Source organism: Mandrillus leucophaeus, unplaced genomic scaffold (assembly GCF_000951045.1).
Source record: "Mandrillus leucophaeus isolate KB7577 unplaced genomic scaffold, Mleu.le_1.0 Scaffold110, whole genome shotgun sequence".
Taxonomy (NCBI): domain Eukaryota; kingdom Metazoa; phylum Chordata; class Mammalia; order Primates; family Cercopithecidae; genus Mandrillus; species Mandrillus leucophaeus.
The window spans coordinates 2,141,927-2,158,380 of NW_012099210.1; the positions used below are offsets into that span (position 1 = coordinate 2,141,927).

A 16,454-nucleotide genomic window follows, 5' to 3' on the forward strand; every position below is an offset into this window, starting at 1 on the left:
GACATAGCAGGTATAAGACTTTTCCTTTAAGGTTAACACAGGAGAGAGATTGATGGTATTGAGAGGGAAAGAGACAGATAAGGTCAAGGAGTGGCCCTGGGGGAGGCTAAAGGTCATGTTGAGAAATAAGGGAATGGAAATGTGAAAATTGTGGTTCAAGGGTGAAACTTTAAGAGTTTAAGATCCTGGAGGTGGTAGGATTTTGTGTGATGAAATCCAACATGTGACCTAAATGGAATCAAGGAGGAATAAAGGGCCAGTGGTAATGTTAACAAATTAGGACGAGGGGTTAAGGAAATAAGGCAAAGGAATCTAGGAACCATAACTGCAAGTTTGCATAAAGACTCAAGACAACTTTTTGTTATGATTGAAAGCCTTTGGAATGAGTCCCATGGATAGGCCTCTTCTACTTTAAATGAGTAGTGAATTAATTCATTTAAAAAAATTTATTTTATGTCTGTTATATACTAGACATTGTTTTAGGTGTTTGGGTTGTATTACTGAGTCCTGTATGTGACCGTACCAATTTGTAATATTGAAATATTAACAAACTTGTTTTATACATTATGGTATAAAAATGGTCTTGCACTGTTTAAATTATGCTGAAAACATGAGTTCCTTGAGGTCAGAGATTGTCTTACTCATCCTTGTAGGCCAGTTACTTAAGCAGAGCACCTGATGTTTAATAGGTATGTTCATGAAGTGTTTGAATTACAGAAACTGTTAAATAACAGAATAATTCTGTAAGATTTTTACACAGAATTACTATCTGTGTTTTGTAAAAGGTGGAAGAAAAACTATTAAAATTATATATATAGCATTACAGAACTTTTTAATGAGAAAGATTACTTTTTTAAAAATATCACTGAGTTCTCAATTCTTGCTATAAAGGCAAAATATAGTAAAATTGTGAAATGTATTCTTAAATTATTTCCCTTCTGTAGTATAACTTCTCCCACATGAAACAGAGGAAGTCTTTTACTTGGGTATTTTTTTAATGCATGGTATTACTACAATCATGTTAAGTGATCTTAGTATATTTCACTAAATACAGAGGTGAGTCTTTTTCTCACCAGCAAAGAATGGACCTGTAGGATTCAGTCGTCACTAAGGGTGCTTTCCATGCTTTGAACTATTTTAACCAAGAATTTTAGAAGAAAGAATTAGGAAGTAGAGTTGAAGTAGCCTTGATCTGAATGCCCATCTCTGCATTCTTGCCAGGCATGGATGTCATTCTTGTGTACAGATTTATTTTTTTTTTTCATTGGAATCTGTGATGTATACAGCTCATTTTGCTGAAACTTTCTACTCAGTTGCTTCCAGATGCCATTCCTTTTAGAGTTAAAAAAGAACTTTTTGTTGGCAAATTATGTATCATTGGTTCTTAATTGTTGCTGCAAGAGTGGTAACTTCATTTACTTATTGCTTATGTTTTCTGCTTGTGAGACTACAAAGTTTAGCTTGTTTGCTTCTTCCCAATAATGAAATTAATGCTGTAACTATGCGTCTAAGAATGCTGCTTACTACCAATTATGTATTACTTATTATTTATTACTACCAATTATTTCTTACTACCAATTATTACCAATTATTTATTACAACTAATTGTAATTACAATTAGTTATTACAGAAGTGTTTCAGTTTCTAATCCTTGGCAATTTCAATTATTCTGGATTTTTATAATATTTAATATAGCTTTTGTAGTTTTGAGGTTACTTCCCTCAAATTTCTTTGTATTAAATCACGACTAAATACATATAATTGATATAATTTAGGAATTGTTATTTGTAAAACATAAATTACAGATGACTCCAAATTCTCCAAAACTGCAATGTTCAGTTCAACTTGCTTACCACACTAATTGATGGAGAAAGAAAAGAACTGATCATAGTATGTTTATAAATAAAACATTTAAGTACATTTGAGTCAGGAAGTTGAATTGATTGGTGAGAACCAGAGATTTTGTGTGTAATAACAAATGAAAGTAAAAACTGGCTTTTACAGTTACAAGCTCATTTTTTTGAGAAACTAGCTGGGTTTCTGAGAAGTTACCAGAAAAAAAAAAAAAAAAAAACTTAACACAATATTTCTGGTAGCTTATCACTGGTCTTAAAGATAGTGACATTTGGGTAGCCTTTTTTGGCAGTAGCATACTCTGTTTTATTTTGACTCATCTTCAGTTCTAATGCAGTCCACTCTGATACACAGAAGAACCAATTCAACAAAAACAATGATTAGCTGATTTAGAAAAGGCACCCAAGTTTATGCCCTTTCCTTGTCCTCTTACCTCACAGTTTCCTTGTGGGCCTTCCTTGTAAAGACATGAGGATTTTCCCTGTGAAATCTAGTTACTGCTTTGTTGTAGTGGGAGCACTATCCTGATTCAGAACTTTTTTCTTAAATAGCCTGATACAACACATACTTAATGCAATTTATTTAAATCTTATTTTTAAAAGTCATTCAGATCTTCCTGTTCCAGTAAAGAATATAGCATTATTTTAATAAACAGTATAGGTTTTATATCAGACTTTGGAGGGTACACGCTGACCGTTTTTTAGGACTACCCCTTGGTTTTCAGGAAGCAAGAAAGCCAAGGGAAGAGATTTGGTTGATAACTAAATAATAACAATAAGTATACTATTTTTAACTTACATTTATAAATTTCACACATACTATATTAAAACTAATTAAATTGCAGTGCACAGTCAGGACTGATATAATATAAATAAGAGATAATAAGGAAGCTTTATTCTAATTTTACACAGAGCACAATACTGTTCACACAGTAAATTCTTAAGATAACCTAGAGTATTCTATTATCACAAGACAGGGTACCTTAATTATTTCCTGGAAGTAAAGGGAGGATTTCCAAGTATTAGAAAATTTTTCTGCCAAATTCCTACAAAGTATGAAAAATAAGTCATGTCTTTTATCATACAACATTCCAACCTGGAGTTGTAACACTTACTATTAGATTTTCTTTAGATTAAAAATAGAATTAAAAAGTCAGACTCATTTGAATTGAACATTGTCTTACTCTGAGAAAGTTAAAAATGATTTTTATATTGATAACCACTTGTGAATTCATTTAGAAATATCTTTGTAAATTTATTAAGTACTTATGTTGTCTTGTGCATTGTTTTGTTAGACTAGAATATATTCCCTTTTTGGTATCAAGATACTCTTCTCACCTAAGAAGTACAGTCATACACTGCATAATGACATTTTAGTCAATGCCTGACCACATATTTGACAATAGCCCCCTAAGATTATAATGCCATATTTTTACTGTACCTTTCTTAGGTTGAGATATGTCTAGATATACAAATATTTACCATTGTGTTATAGCTGCCTAAAGTATTCAGTTCAGTAATATCCTGAACAGGTTTGTAGCCTAGGAGCAATAGACTGTATCCTATAGCCTAGGTGTGTAGTAGACTGTACCACCTAGGTTGTGTAATTACACTGTACAATGTTTGCACGATGACAGAATCACCTAACAATGCATTTCTTAGAATGTATCCCCGTCATTAAACAACTCATGACTGTATTAGAGAACAGAGCTTCAACTCTGGCTCATTGAAACTGGGATCCCTTTGCTTAGACTGTATAATAATTTGAGTATTGACCAGGTGACAGATCCTGTACTTATTTCAGTGGCTTTCAACCTTAGATTAATAGGATGTTTTTTATTTCCCTTCTTATGAGTAAAATATATTGATAATATATTAATGTATATATATTAAGAGAAAATTGGCCTCACTTCCTCAGGTCAGACAGTTTTAATTAGTGAAAATTATTTACTTAAAACATCGGTTCTCAAATCTCAAATTCAAAGTAAGTAAAGTTATACCATTCATTTTAATGATTTTTAGCATGCCTTCATGTTTCTAGAAACATTTCATAGGGTTTGAAGAGTAGAAAATGCAGCAAGAAAAAGGTAAAACAAAAATGTAATAGGTAAATTATTATAAATTTTAACTATGAACACTGAAATCAGATAAATCTCATCTGTTTTTTATAGTACAACTTTAAGTGTGTTTTTTTCCCTCCCAGGACATTTATTCAGAACAGCTGGGGATCAACCGTTTAACCTGTCCACAGTGTCGAGTGCCTTCCCAATGGTCAGCCACCCAGTCTTTGGTCTACATTCAGCCAGCTCAGGGCATTCAGAATTTGGTGGTTTGGGGACACTTGGTACACCCACAGCCTTAGCCGCACATCCCCAACTAGCATCTTTTCCAGGTAAACATCTGTTACAAACAGTGTTCAAGGAAAGGAGGAAAGCTTGAGAATGTTCAAGCAGTAATTTGTCTATTGAATAAAAGGAATAGTCTAATGCCTGGTATATTTAAAACTTTGGTATAAGAATTGGCTCAATCCTATTTATCATGTGCAAAAAATTAAACACCCTACGTGTGTTAAGTGGCAGAGCAGTTAATTAGATATCCAGGTATTTAACTAGAGAAATAAGTGTCTGTCACAGGACAGAGTAATTCAGGCAAGTTTTTCTTATGTTTTTTGTTGAAGTACAATATACAGAAAAGTATACATATTATAAATGTAGAGTTAAATGAATTTTCCTCAGCCTTATTTGATTTTTTAAAAAATTATTTAGTGTGAAACTGAAGTTGTTTTTATGAGTATTTTTACACCCCTATTTCAAGTTCTCACTTTTCTTCACCATAAGGAAAATGAGCTAGACTCTTACCTTTCTTTATTTTTCTGGTTTTTGTTTGTTTTGTTTTGTTTTTTTCTGAAATGGAATCTTGCTCTGTTGCCCAGGCTAGAGTGCAGTGGTGCAATCTCAGCTCACTGCAACCTCTTCCTCCTAGGTTCAAGCAATTCTCCTGTCTCGGCATCCTGAGTAGCTGGGATTACAGCCACGCACCACCATGTCTGGCTAATTTTTGTATTTTTAGTAGAGACGGGGTTTCGCCATGTTGGCCAGGCTGGTCTTGAACTCCTGATCTCAATTCCCGCCTCAGCCTCTCAGAGTGCTGGAATTACAGGTGTGAGCCACTGTGCCCAGCCTGTTTTTCTGTATTTGATCAAAACAACTAGAGAGTTGTACCACTTACATGGCAAGAGGACCAGTATTATCCAAAATTCTATAGATTATGAGGATTTAGTAGTTCAGTAAGACATCAGTTAATTAAAACTTTAGACAGACATGCTTTAATTTGTTATATTATCTTGAAAGCTTAAATTTGAATGTTTTCTATAGATTAATTTGACTTTAATAAATTTTAGTAAGGTCTGCATGTATTAGTGTATGTAAAATAACTTAAAACATTATAGCATAATTCTAGAGACAAATAGGCCTGAATTTAAATCTGGCTTTGTTATTTCATAGCTGTGTGACTTTGAACAAATTATCTGACCTCTTAGCATCAGTTTTCTCATCTGAAAAATGAGGATCATAATAATAGTAACTGACTTACAGGGTTCTTGTGATTATTAAAGGAGTTAAGTCATATTTAGTGCCGAGTACAGTATCTGGTGCACGTGATTAGTCCATAATTGGTAACTATCATTATTTTATTTTGCCTACTTTAATGGTTAATAATTTATCAAATGCTTTCTTAAAAGGAAAGAAGTGTTTTTAAAACAATATGTAGAAAGGATAGATGGTTAAATGTATATTTCAAGTACTATTTCTTGAGTCATATTACTTCTTTAATTCAGTTGTCTGGGAAGCAGGGATGCTGAGGAGGAGTATTGTGAGTAGGCAGTTAAAGAAGTCTTAAACCAAGTTTTAACATTTCCTTCAAAAATATTAATAGGAATTTAGTCAGTTTCTAGCATGGTTGCTTAGCAAGATAAGCATTCCATAGATATTTACTGAAATATAAGTATCTGAATTTACTGAATAAATATCAAAATAAATAGCAATATAGATAGTGATATCTTAAATATTTTTATTGCTTTATCATGGCTTATTACACTGTTGCTTTTGAACATTTCTAAACCACAATGTAAATACTATATTATTAAAATCAAATATCTTTTGTACTAGAATGATGGTTAACACATTTAAAAAATTACTCATCTGGATTTCAATAATGTTGATACTTCTGTATAGAAAAAAATTTGATAGCTTCCTCAGCCAAAATAAATTATTCACTTTTTCATTAAATGCACAAAATTCTTTGGGCATCTACTATGCTCTGCACACAAGGCCAAAAACAGAAGAATAAACATAGTATATTATATTTTATGTTGCTTACAGTTTTTAGGAGATAGATAAACAGACAATTGCAAGACAGAATCTTTAGTGATAAAAGTATGCCTAGATGAGCATACTTTTTGCCAGATGGGCATAGATTATGCCTAGTTTTCAAAGATTCATTTTGTTTAATTTGCAGTTTCGTACAGTAACTTAAATATAAATTTTCTATAATTGGCTTTATTCAGAAGGGTGACCAAATTGCCAGACTTTTAAATCACCCAGTAAATAAATAAGAACAAAACAGGAAGATATCACTAGGAATTTTTAATGAGGAATAATTTATTTTTACATTTTATGTAGTTTCTAAAATATGCATTTCAAATTAAATCAATAAATGTAAAATTATTTAATGGATATTAGCATAATAAAATTATTTCCATTTTATATTGAAATAGTATTTCATGGTAATTTTTAAAATATTTGTAATTTTTTGGTAATTAATTTTAATATTAAATTACCATGAATTTTTGCAAAGTATTTTTGGCTGTATCAAGTATGAATGATTTTTAAATTCTGCTAAATCTTCTAGGTTCAAATTGAGATCTATTATGTCCTCTGAAATATTATTAATAGACTCTTTGAGTTAAATATGTCAAATATTGGCTGGCCATGGTGTCTCATGCCTGTAATCCCAGCACTTTGGGAGGCCGAGGCAGGCGGATCACTTGATGCCTCACCAACATAGCTAAACCTCATCTCTACCAAAACTACAAAAATTAGCCAGGTATGGTGGTGCATGCCTGTAATCCCAGCTACCCTGGAGGCTGAGGCAAGGGAATCACTTGAATCCAGGAGATGGAGGTTGCAGTGAGCCCATGTCAGGCCACTGTACTCCAACCTGGGCAACAGAGCATGAATCTGTTTCAAAAAAAAAAAAAAAAGTTAAATGTTGCTACTATGCTGTTCTTTCTTTTGAATATACTTAGAAATTTACCATATGCTGATTTATGTTATCCTTATTTTGTATTTTTCATTTTATCAACAAGCTGATTTGTGACTAAATTTTGTTTATTTTCCTAAATTTGGAAGACAAGCTTGTCACTTAAAAATTATATCCTATGAAATAACATCAGACATTTGTAAAGTTTATATTCAGAAGCTCTACCATTTGCATCTTCTTATTTAACTAATCTTATTTTCTTATTTTGTATTTTCTTCTGTGGTGTCAGGTTATTTATAACACACATTTTCCCATTGTTTTCTCTAATCTCTACTGTGTACTTATTTACTTTTTTTTTTCTTTGAGAGAGAGTTTCACGCTGTCACCCAGGCTGTGGAGTGCAGTGGTGCGATCTCAGCTCACTGCAACCTCCACTTCCCAGGCTCAAGTGATTCTTGTGCCTCAGCCTCCCCAGTGGCAAGGATTACAGAAGTGCACCACAACACCCAGCTATGTGCTTATTTACCATTGACATTCTCGAGTACTTTTTAAAATGTTTTTTTCTGAGTTTGATTATGTCTAAAATATTTGAATCTTTCTAGACTTTCATTACCTTACCAATTTTTTGGTTGTTTACAAAGTCTTTGAATTCCACTTTCATTACAGACTCTGTGTTAAATTATATAAATATCTTTGGGAAACCTCAGTCCCTCCCTGCTTTTTAAAATTTTTTATAGCAACACGGTCTCTCTCTGTTGCCCAAGGCTGGTCTCAAATTCCTGGCCTCAAGTGAACCTCTCACCTCAGCCTCCCAAAGCTCTGGGATTACGAGTGTGAACCACTGTGCCTGGTCCTCAGTACAGTAACTTTTTATCAGCTAGGTAGAACCTAGCTTTCAAACCTATAAATAACAAGATTCTGACTGTGCTGATACAAGCCCAAAACACATACTTTGTCTTCCTATCTAAATGTACATCTTTCATCTAAACAGTGGATAAATGATCAATGCTTTTGTATAGTTATTCTTGGTTCAGTTCCCACTGTTCAGGCATGGCTGAATATACATTGGTATTTTACTAGTAACACCTTCCTGCAGTGCAGAAGAATAGCTTTTGCAGTTTTCTACTTATACTGTTTTTCAGACCTTTGAAACTGGCAACTACCATGAAAATTTCACTTTTCTTTTAAACTACAGATTTTGCCATTAGATAATGAAGGTGCATACCACTTTACTTTCTATTTTTAATGAAGGATATTCCTAGAAAAGTTTTAACGATTATATAATACAATAGCCTGACAATTTTGAGTTTCTTCAGTACTGTATTGTTGTGGGGTTTTTTCCTCTAATGTTCTTATGGTTGTCATAGTCAATGAAAAATACCCCATATCTTTTGGAAGTCTGGTCTGAAAGATAATAACTGATTTGGTAATCTAGCAGACTAGCCAGTTGGAGAAGATTGTTTTTGAGATTTTAGATGGGGCAATACAAGATTACTTCATCCTTCCTTGAAAAATGTGTAAAATTTGGCTTATTTCCTTTTCTAAAACTTTAAAGAGATACTCTTTAAGTATTTACCATTTATTGAATGATTTTCTACCACTGGTCATTTTATATCAATAAAACAGTCATTGTTATCTGTAATTTATGAGTGGAAGTAAAAACAAAATTCAGGCTTTCATCATTAACTTTAAGGGGGGAGGCTTTATAAATCTTTTATATTTTAATGTGAAATTACTTGCTTTTGAAATCTCCTTTGAGAACTTATTTTTTAGAACATAAAAAGGCCTACTGATTTTGCTGTATTTATGGGGTTATCTTTAAGTATAGAAGTTTTCTTCCATAAATGTACTTAAGGTATAGTGGATTACAGTAGTCTTATATTATTATTTAGACTATCTGATTTATCAGAGCCAGATTTATATTGTATGTAATCTGAGGAAAGTCTTAACATAGGTTGTAGATGTAAACTTAAATTCTAAGGGTTTAAAACAGATGAGAATGGGATAAGTCATCGAAGAGTGAAATACTTCTTTCATATTCCTAGTTTTCACTTTCATTTTTTAAACTGTGGACTACCTTTGTCCTTTACAAGCTTGAACTCCACAAAGCTGACAAGTGAAGATCCTTAGATACTGGCCTAATGAGAAGAGTGTTAAGTGTACAAGTTCTACTGTTTAAAATTAGGAAAACAATCAGAAGTATGAGCAATTCAGCAGTTTTGTTCCAAGATGAAACTTGAATTATTTTCAAAATAAAACATAGAAAGCCATTGTGATATTAACTGGAAAGTTAATTTATATATTTTTGTTTGGTTGGTTTGTTTGGTTTTGAGGTGCAGAATGGTGGCGAACAACCGATGCTCATACACGTACAGGAGCAACCTTCTTTCCACCATTACTGGGAATTCCACCTCTATTTGCTCCCCCAGCCCAGAATCATGATTCTTCTTCATTCCATTCAAGGACTTCAGGAAAAAGTAATCGAAATGGTCCCGAAAAAGGTATCCGCATTAACATAAGTGAAGAGCTATAAATCTTCCATTCTCATATATTTTCATAATGTTCAGGTTTAATACCTTTTTTTCATTTTTTGTTTTTGTTTGTTTGTTTTAATAGAGACAAGGTCTCACTCTTTTGCCCAGGCTGGAGTGCAGTTACGTGATCATAGCTTACTGTAGCCTCATCCTCCTGGGCTCAAGCAGTCCTCCTGCCCCAGCCTCCCAAGGACTACGGACATGTACCACTATGCCCAGCTACAGTTTTAAATTTTATTTTTAATTTTTGTAGCAACAGGGTCTCTGTATGTTTCCAGAGGTCTCAAACTTCTGGCCTCAAGCAATACTCACACCTCAGCCTCCCAAAGCGCTGGGATTATAGGCGTAGGCCACTACACCCGGCCTTAATAACAGTTTTATAATGTTATACTAGACCTTTTCACATTTTCTTGCTTAATTCTTACAATAATTCTTTGAGATTAGAAGTATTTTATTTTTACAGCCAAAGTCAAATAAGTGTTCAAGAAAATACTGCTTACATATGGATGTGGCCTAGTCAGGATTTTAGCCCAATTCCACTGCTTTTTCCTCTGTATTTCATTACCTCCCTATATGTAACCCAATATAGTGTGTTACTTCTTCTGTAATTAAGTATTAACTTCATTAAAACTAATAACCTAGTACTGTTTTTTAAATGATCACTAATATTTCTGCAATTAATAACTTGTTAGAATATAATTTGAAAATTATAACAACATTTTAGATGGTTTATTATCTTTTCACTTAAGTGTTTTACAAAGTTTGTTCTAAAAGGAGAACATTTGCATTTCATTATCTTTCTAAACATTTGTTTAATTGAGGTGAAATTCAGTTAACATAATATTAACCATCTTAAAGCGAATAATTTAGTGATATTTAATGCTTTTGCAATGTTGTACAACACCACCTCTATCTTGTTCTGAAACATTTTTATCACTGCAAAAGGAAACTTTATACCCATTAAGCAGTTGCTCCCCATTCCCCTCTCCCTCAGCCCCTGGAAACCATCAGTTTTCACTTTGTCCCTATAGGTTTACCTATTCCGAATATTTCATATAGATGGAATCATACAAGATGACCTTTTCTGTCTTCTTTCACTTACCATGTTTTCAAGTTCATCCAATTGTACATATATCTGCACTTCATTTTTAAATGATGCAATAATATTCCATTGTATAAGCATGTTTATTTTTATTTTCAAGGAGTAAATGGGTCAATAAATGGAAATAATACATCATCTGTAATTGGTATCAACACATCTGTACTATCCACTACTGCTTCAAGTTCCATGGGACAAACTAAAAGTACAAGCTCAGGTGGAGGAAATCGAAAATGTAATCAGGAACAAAGCAAAAACCAGCCTTTGGATGCTAGAGTTGACAAAATCAAGGATAAGGTAAGTTATTCTTGGAAGGACTAATATATAACAGATGTATATATATAAGGTTAGCATTCTGAAGGTCATATCAACAAAATCTATGGTTTAATTTCTTATGAATTACCAACTTTTATTTTTATAGATATGTGTATTTATGGTGTCAGTACAAGTATAAATAATACAAATAGTAACAATAGATAAAATGTATTGAGAATTTACTGCATATCAGCTCTTCTCTAATTGCTTTTCATATAATATATATTAACTCCTCCCTATATCCGAAATGAAGTAGCTACTGTTATTACAAATGGAGAAGCAAAGCACCAAAATAATTAGCCACTAAGTGACTGAGCCAGGATTTGAGAGCAAGTGGGTTAACTCCAGTGCATTAGAAAAGAGTGAATAAGAAAACCTTTTATTATGGAAACTTTCAAATATACAAAGTAGACAGAATAATCATTTGTACCTATTATTCAGCTTCAACAGTTATCACATCATGGCCAGTTTTATTTCATATATATCCCCAACTTTGCAAGTTATCAATTTATTGCCTCTCAGCTCTAAATCACTCTCTTCCAGTTTGCCACTTGTTGCAATCTTAGTCCTTGTTAGTAGACGGTCCTGGAAGAACACTAGAAGAAGATGGTACTTCTTTTTCTTCTTCTTTCTTCTTTTTTCTTCTTCTTTTCTTCTTTCTTCTTCTTCTTTTCTTCTTTCTTCTTCTCCTTTGACAGGGTCTGACTCTGTTGCACTGGCTGGAGTGCAGTGGCAGAATCTCAGTTCACTGCAACTTCCACCTCCCAGGCTTAAGTTATCTTCCCACCTGAGCTTCCCTAGTAGCTGGGACTACAGGTGCATGCTACCACACACAGATAATTTTTATATTTTTTGCAGAGATGGGATCTCACTGTGTTGCCAAGGCTGGTCTTGAACACCTGAGCTCAAGGGATCCACCGCCTCAGCCTTCCAAAGTGCTGGAATCGCAGGCATGAGCAACCACATGTGGCTGGGACTTCTTTTTCTGGTTCTAGTGTTTTCTTCTTTTAATTATGCTGTGGCTGCCAATGGGTGATTTCCTTGCTGGCTGACAGCTTCTCTACTGGTGGTGGCCAGAAGATCCATTGGTGGTCGGGAGACCCAGTAATATACACCATCTAGTGAGTTTCACTGGCATCTCATGAGGCAGTTTACTATCAAGTTTCGGAAAGTAGGTGGCTTTCAAGCTAATTTTACTGCCACTGTAGCTGACAAGTTCCCAGCCATGTTTTTCTGGTATCTTAGCAAGCAGTGTTTTATGTGTGTCAGCCTTGACTGTGATACCTCATTGAGTTTCTCTGCCATCCAATGGGCAATAGCCACATCCTCTCCTACAAAGTGAAACTCAGCCTTGGGTGAATGAAGGGGTTGGAGGAAAAAGTCCCTTTTCCAAGTTTATCTTTATTTCATTATTCTACCTTAGCCCTATGAAAAGTACATATTCCTACATCTCCTTTGCCTGTATTATTTAGAGGTCACTTTATCCCTCCTAGTAGTTAATCTTCTGTTATTAATCCATAATTCTTTATGTTAAATTTTTCCTGTTCAGATTGTTAATGTGGTTTCTTCCTCCTGAGTAGATCTTGTTGGCTCTTTAACTGGTTCCAGTAGTAGGGTGGGTGTGCAGTTTGCAGGTGGTAAATTCATTTCTACATTCTGAGCACTCTACACTTTGGATTTCCTCTTCTACATTATGCCAGAAGCTGTGACATCTCAACTTTATAAAATGTACGTCATCACTGAGTCCAGGTTTCATTTATCTAACCAAGTAAGCTGAGAAGCCTCTAACTATATGATCTAGCATATTATGTATTAGATCACTCTTATCAGTGGATTTGGTCTGCTCCAATTTCTGATTTCTTCTTGAATGAGAGGTCCGAGTTAAAGCCTTGTCATCAACTGCAAACATTTGGGAAACAAAGATAAGAGTTGTGTCTTCTCTTCTATGTTTTATAAAAACTGCTTTCAGGGCCTGGTTTTCCAGTGGAAGACAGTCGAAAGTTTGTGATCCTACACACATGATGTTCTTCACCATCTCAGCTGTAATATTGTGACAGGAAGCTTCTGATACATCATAACAAGAATAGCAAGATATGGGTAGCCACTGACTGCAGATGACGTTGATCTGAACTTTAAATCTGAGCTACATGCCTCTTATACTCCAATTTGTAATCCTAAGAACTACTTTATCAAACTTTTCTTTATCGTTTTTCAAGGCAGCACCAAGCTCCATATATTTTCGAGAACAAATGAAACAAAACTGAACAAATACATTTATTTTCTTTTGCTGAGCATATTTCATAGATATATTTCCTCTAAATCTTTAAATTTCCTTCTCAGTAGAAAACATTTTCCAGGGTATAGCATGCTTATATGAAGACTTGGGGGAAGGCCATCTGGTAATGCTAAGAAGCTTGACAGTACCCATCACAAAAATGCAAAAGTGCTGTACACAGACCCCAAGACAACCATTTTATTTCCCTTTCAACCCACACCACTGAGCACTCAAGCAAACATGATAAAATATTCTTGTTTCCTCCCAGGGACACAGGTATCAGTGTCATACTCTCCACCTGTTGCTCTTTACCTGCTCTTGGCTCTTCTCCCATAGGATTTGTTTCAATGGCAGTCTCATTAGTGTAAGGACTAAGGGCCTGTCTCTGAGCTGCTGCCAGTTTCTCTGATGCCAGACACTGACTGAAACCATCCATTTCTGATTCCCATACTATTTTGAACCAAATCCCAGACATCATATCATTGGATGCATTTTTATATGTGCTTCTAAAAGTTAAATGCCCATGCTTTTAATCCTTATGCTATCCTACCTCTTAAGAAGTAGTGCTAAAATCAGCTAAAATCTCTGGTGCCTCTACAATGTGTAAGGCATTGTACAAGACCTTGGAGGCATGAATATGACACAGTTCCTGTACTTAGTTCTAATGAGGAACCTGCATTGACATTCCTAAACAGAGTCAGTGCTGTCATACTAAAAGCTATTACTAGGAGAACATACTGAAAACTCACAGAGGCACCTCTTTCTGCCCAGTTTTAGAGATAGATTCTGAGGTACCATATTAGTGTCTAAGGCAACTAAGTGGAAATAACATTATAGAGAGATTGTCTATTCAAGTGAGGCATGCTAGAACTTAAGATTTCAAAAGAACAGCACTTTCAGATGATATGTGGTTCAGCATGTGTTTGTGGGAGTGGGTTGTTCAAGTAAAATGGAGATAAAGGGCATTGGAACTAAAGAAGAAAATCCTATACTTTTTCACCCAATATTTTTTCAGTTTTCAAAACTTTTTTTAAAAGTTGCTTCATTCATTCTTTTCGTGTGTAGTTTGAAAAAAATGTTCTTCAGCTAATTTTGATACCTCCCATGGGTGGTGGGGTACTTATCTCAGCCGTTCTCATTGAAAGTCACTGATTAAGTCCAATCCCCTCATATAGTCTACATATGCATTTAGAATAAATATTGATATTTTAAATAATTAAATTAAGACTAAAATATACAGACTGTTAAGAAAAAAATAAAACAATTCAAGGTTGAATGAGTTTTATTCCAACCGTCGTACAAATTATTCTTACCACAGCAACCAAAATAACCTTTACAAACATACCTGTTTTTTTATGGTTTGAAAATATTACATGTTAGAGAATAGTAAGTGGTACTGCCACTGTGGAAAACAGTATGACAATTCCTCAAAAAACTAAAAATTAAATTACCATGTGATTCTGCAATTCTGCTTCTGGGTATGTACCCCCCAAAATTGAAAGCAGGGTCTCAAAGAGGTCTCTGTACACCCATACTCATAGCAGCATTGTCCAGAATAGCTGAAATGTAGACACAACTGAAGTGTCTATCAACAGATAACTGGATAAGCAAAATATGGGGGGAGATGCATGTGTACACATACATACATACATACATACATGTTAATATTATCCAGCTTTAAAAAGGAAGGAAATTCTGATATTTGCTACAACATGGATGAACCTTGAGGACATTATTATACAAAGTGAAGTAAGCCAGACACAAAAAGACGAATACTTTACTGTATGATTCCACTTATTTGAGGTACTTAGACTCATCAGAATTATAGACCAAAGTAGAACGATTGTTGCCAGTGGCTAGCATGGAAGGAGGTGTGCAAAGTTAGTGTTTAATAGATATAGAATTTCAGTTTTACAAGATGAAAAGAGTTAATAGGTATAGAATTTCAGTTTTACAGGATGGATGGCACTGATGTTTGCACAACATTATGAATGTATTTAATATCACTGAACCATACACTTTAAAACAGTTAAAATAGTAAATTTTATGTTATGTGTATTTTTAACAGCAAAAAACGGGGGAGAAATATGCATCAAATGTCATCACTCCCTCCACTAGTGTTCTATCCCACTGGGAATAAAGTCCTTGCCATGGCTTATAAGAGCTGTGTGATCTGACCTCTACCAGTTCATACATGCTTATTTCCGTCCACTGTCTCTCCTGATTCATTATGCTCTAACTGGTCTGCTGACCTTTTCATTTTTGAACACCCCCAACCAACTTCTAGCTGGTGGCTTTTTCCTTTGCTACTTCCCATCTTGAAAGGCTCTTCTCTTATGTCCTTGGGTGATTGGCTCTTGCTTTCCCTTGGGAGATGACTACGTGTAAAGCAAAGCCCCACTCCACTCCCCAGCACACATTGTCTATCCAGTTATTCTGTTTTACTCATGGTATTTATCACTCAAAACAATTATTTAAATTGTTTGTTGATTCTCTTCTTCTAGTTCTCACTAAGCAGAGCTGGTGTCTGTTCCTCACACCCTTGTATCAACAGAGACTTGAGCAACTATGCCTGGTACATCATAGCCTTGAATATGTATTTGTTTTGTTATTAAAAGAAATAAGTATACAGTGAAATGAAAGTTCAAGGAGAGGATTCTGAAAAGTTTTCCCAGATTGGATGGGGGAAAATTAATAAACTGTGATACAAACCCATCTTTTCCCTATTTCTCTAATACTCACACTTCTCATTTCTCCTTGTTTTAATGAGTGCTAAATGTGTTACCTTATCAAACTAGAACTCTTTACACATGGCGAAAGTATGCTCGGCACACACTCCCTGCATCAGAATCACAGTAAGTGCCCAGTTTAGAAGTGGGACTCAGGAATGTTATGCACCCTAAAGCTTCAGAACCAGCACCTCTGGATGACTACTCCTGGGGAGTATAGTCCCCATTTTTCATGCCACCTTTAAATAAAAAGCTACACACTAATTCCTTGGGCATTTAAATAGGAGTTAATTTTTCTCTGCTAAATCACTGTCACGTCACTCTCTTATTTCTTTTCTTTCTTATCCCTTACTAAAACAAAAATGTTTATTTCCGTTTAGGTACCTTATG

The 16,454-nt window shown here is 34.4% G+C and overlaps 1 protein-coding gene across 1 annotated transcript in view; it reads left to right on the forward strand.

Moving 5' to 3' along the window:
* The window catches only part of BAZ2B (bromodomain adjacent to zinc finger domain, 2B), a 423,086-nt gene that overhangs the window by 278,436 nt on the left and 128,196 nt on the right, over positions 1-16,454 (forward strand). Inside the window, exons 7-9 of the mRNA XM_011991581.1 lie at positions 4,057-4,245; positions 9,446-9,613; positions 10,849-11,042. Of these exons, the coding sequence (XP_011846971.1) occupies positions 4,057-4,245; positions 9,446-9,613; positions 10,849-11,042 (551 nt within the window). The remainder of the gene's footprint in view (positions 1-4,056; positions 4,246-9,445; positions 9,614-10,848; positions 11,043-16,454) is intronic.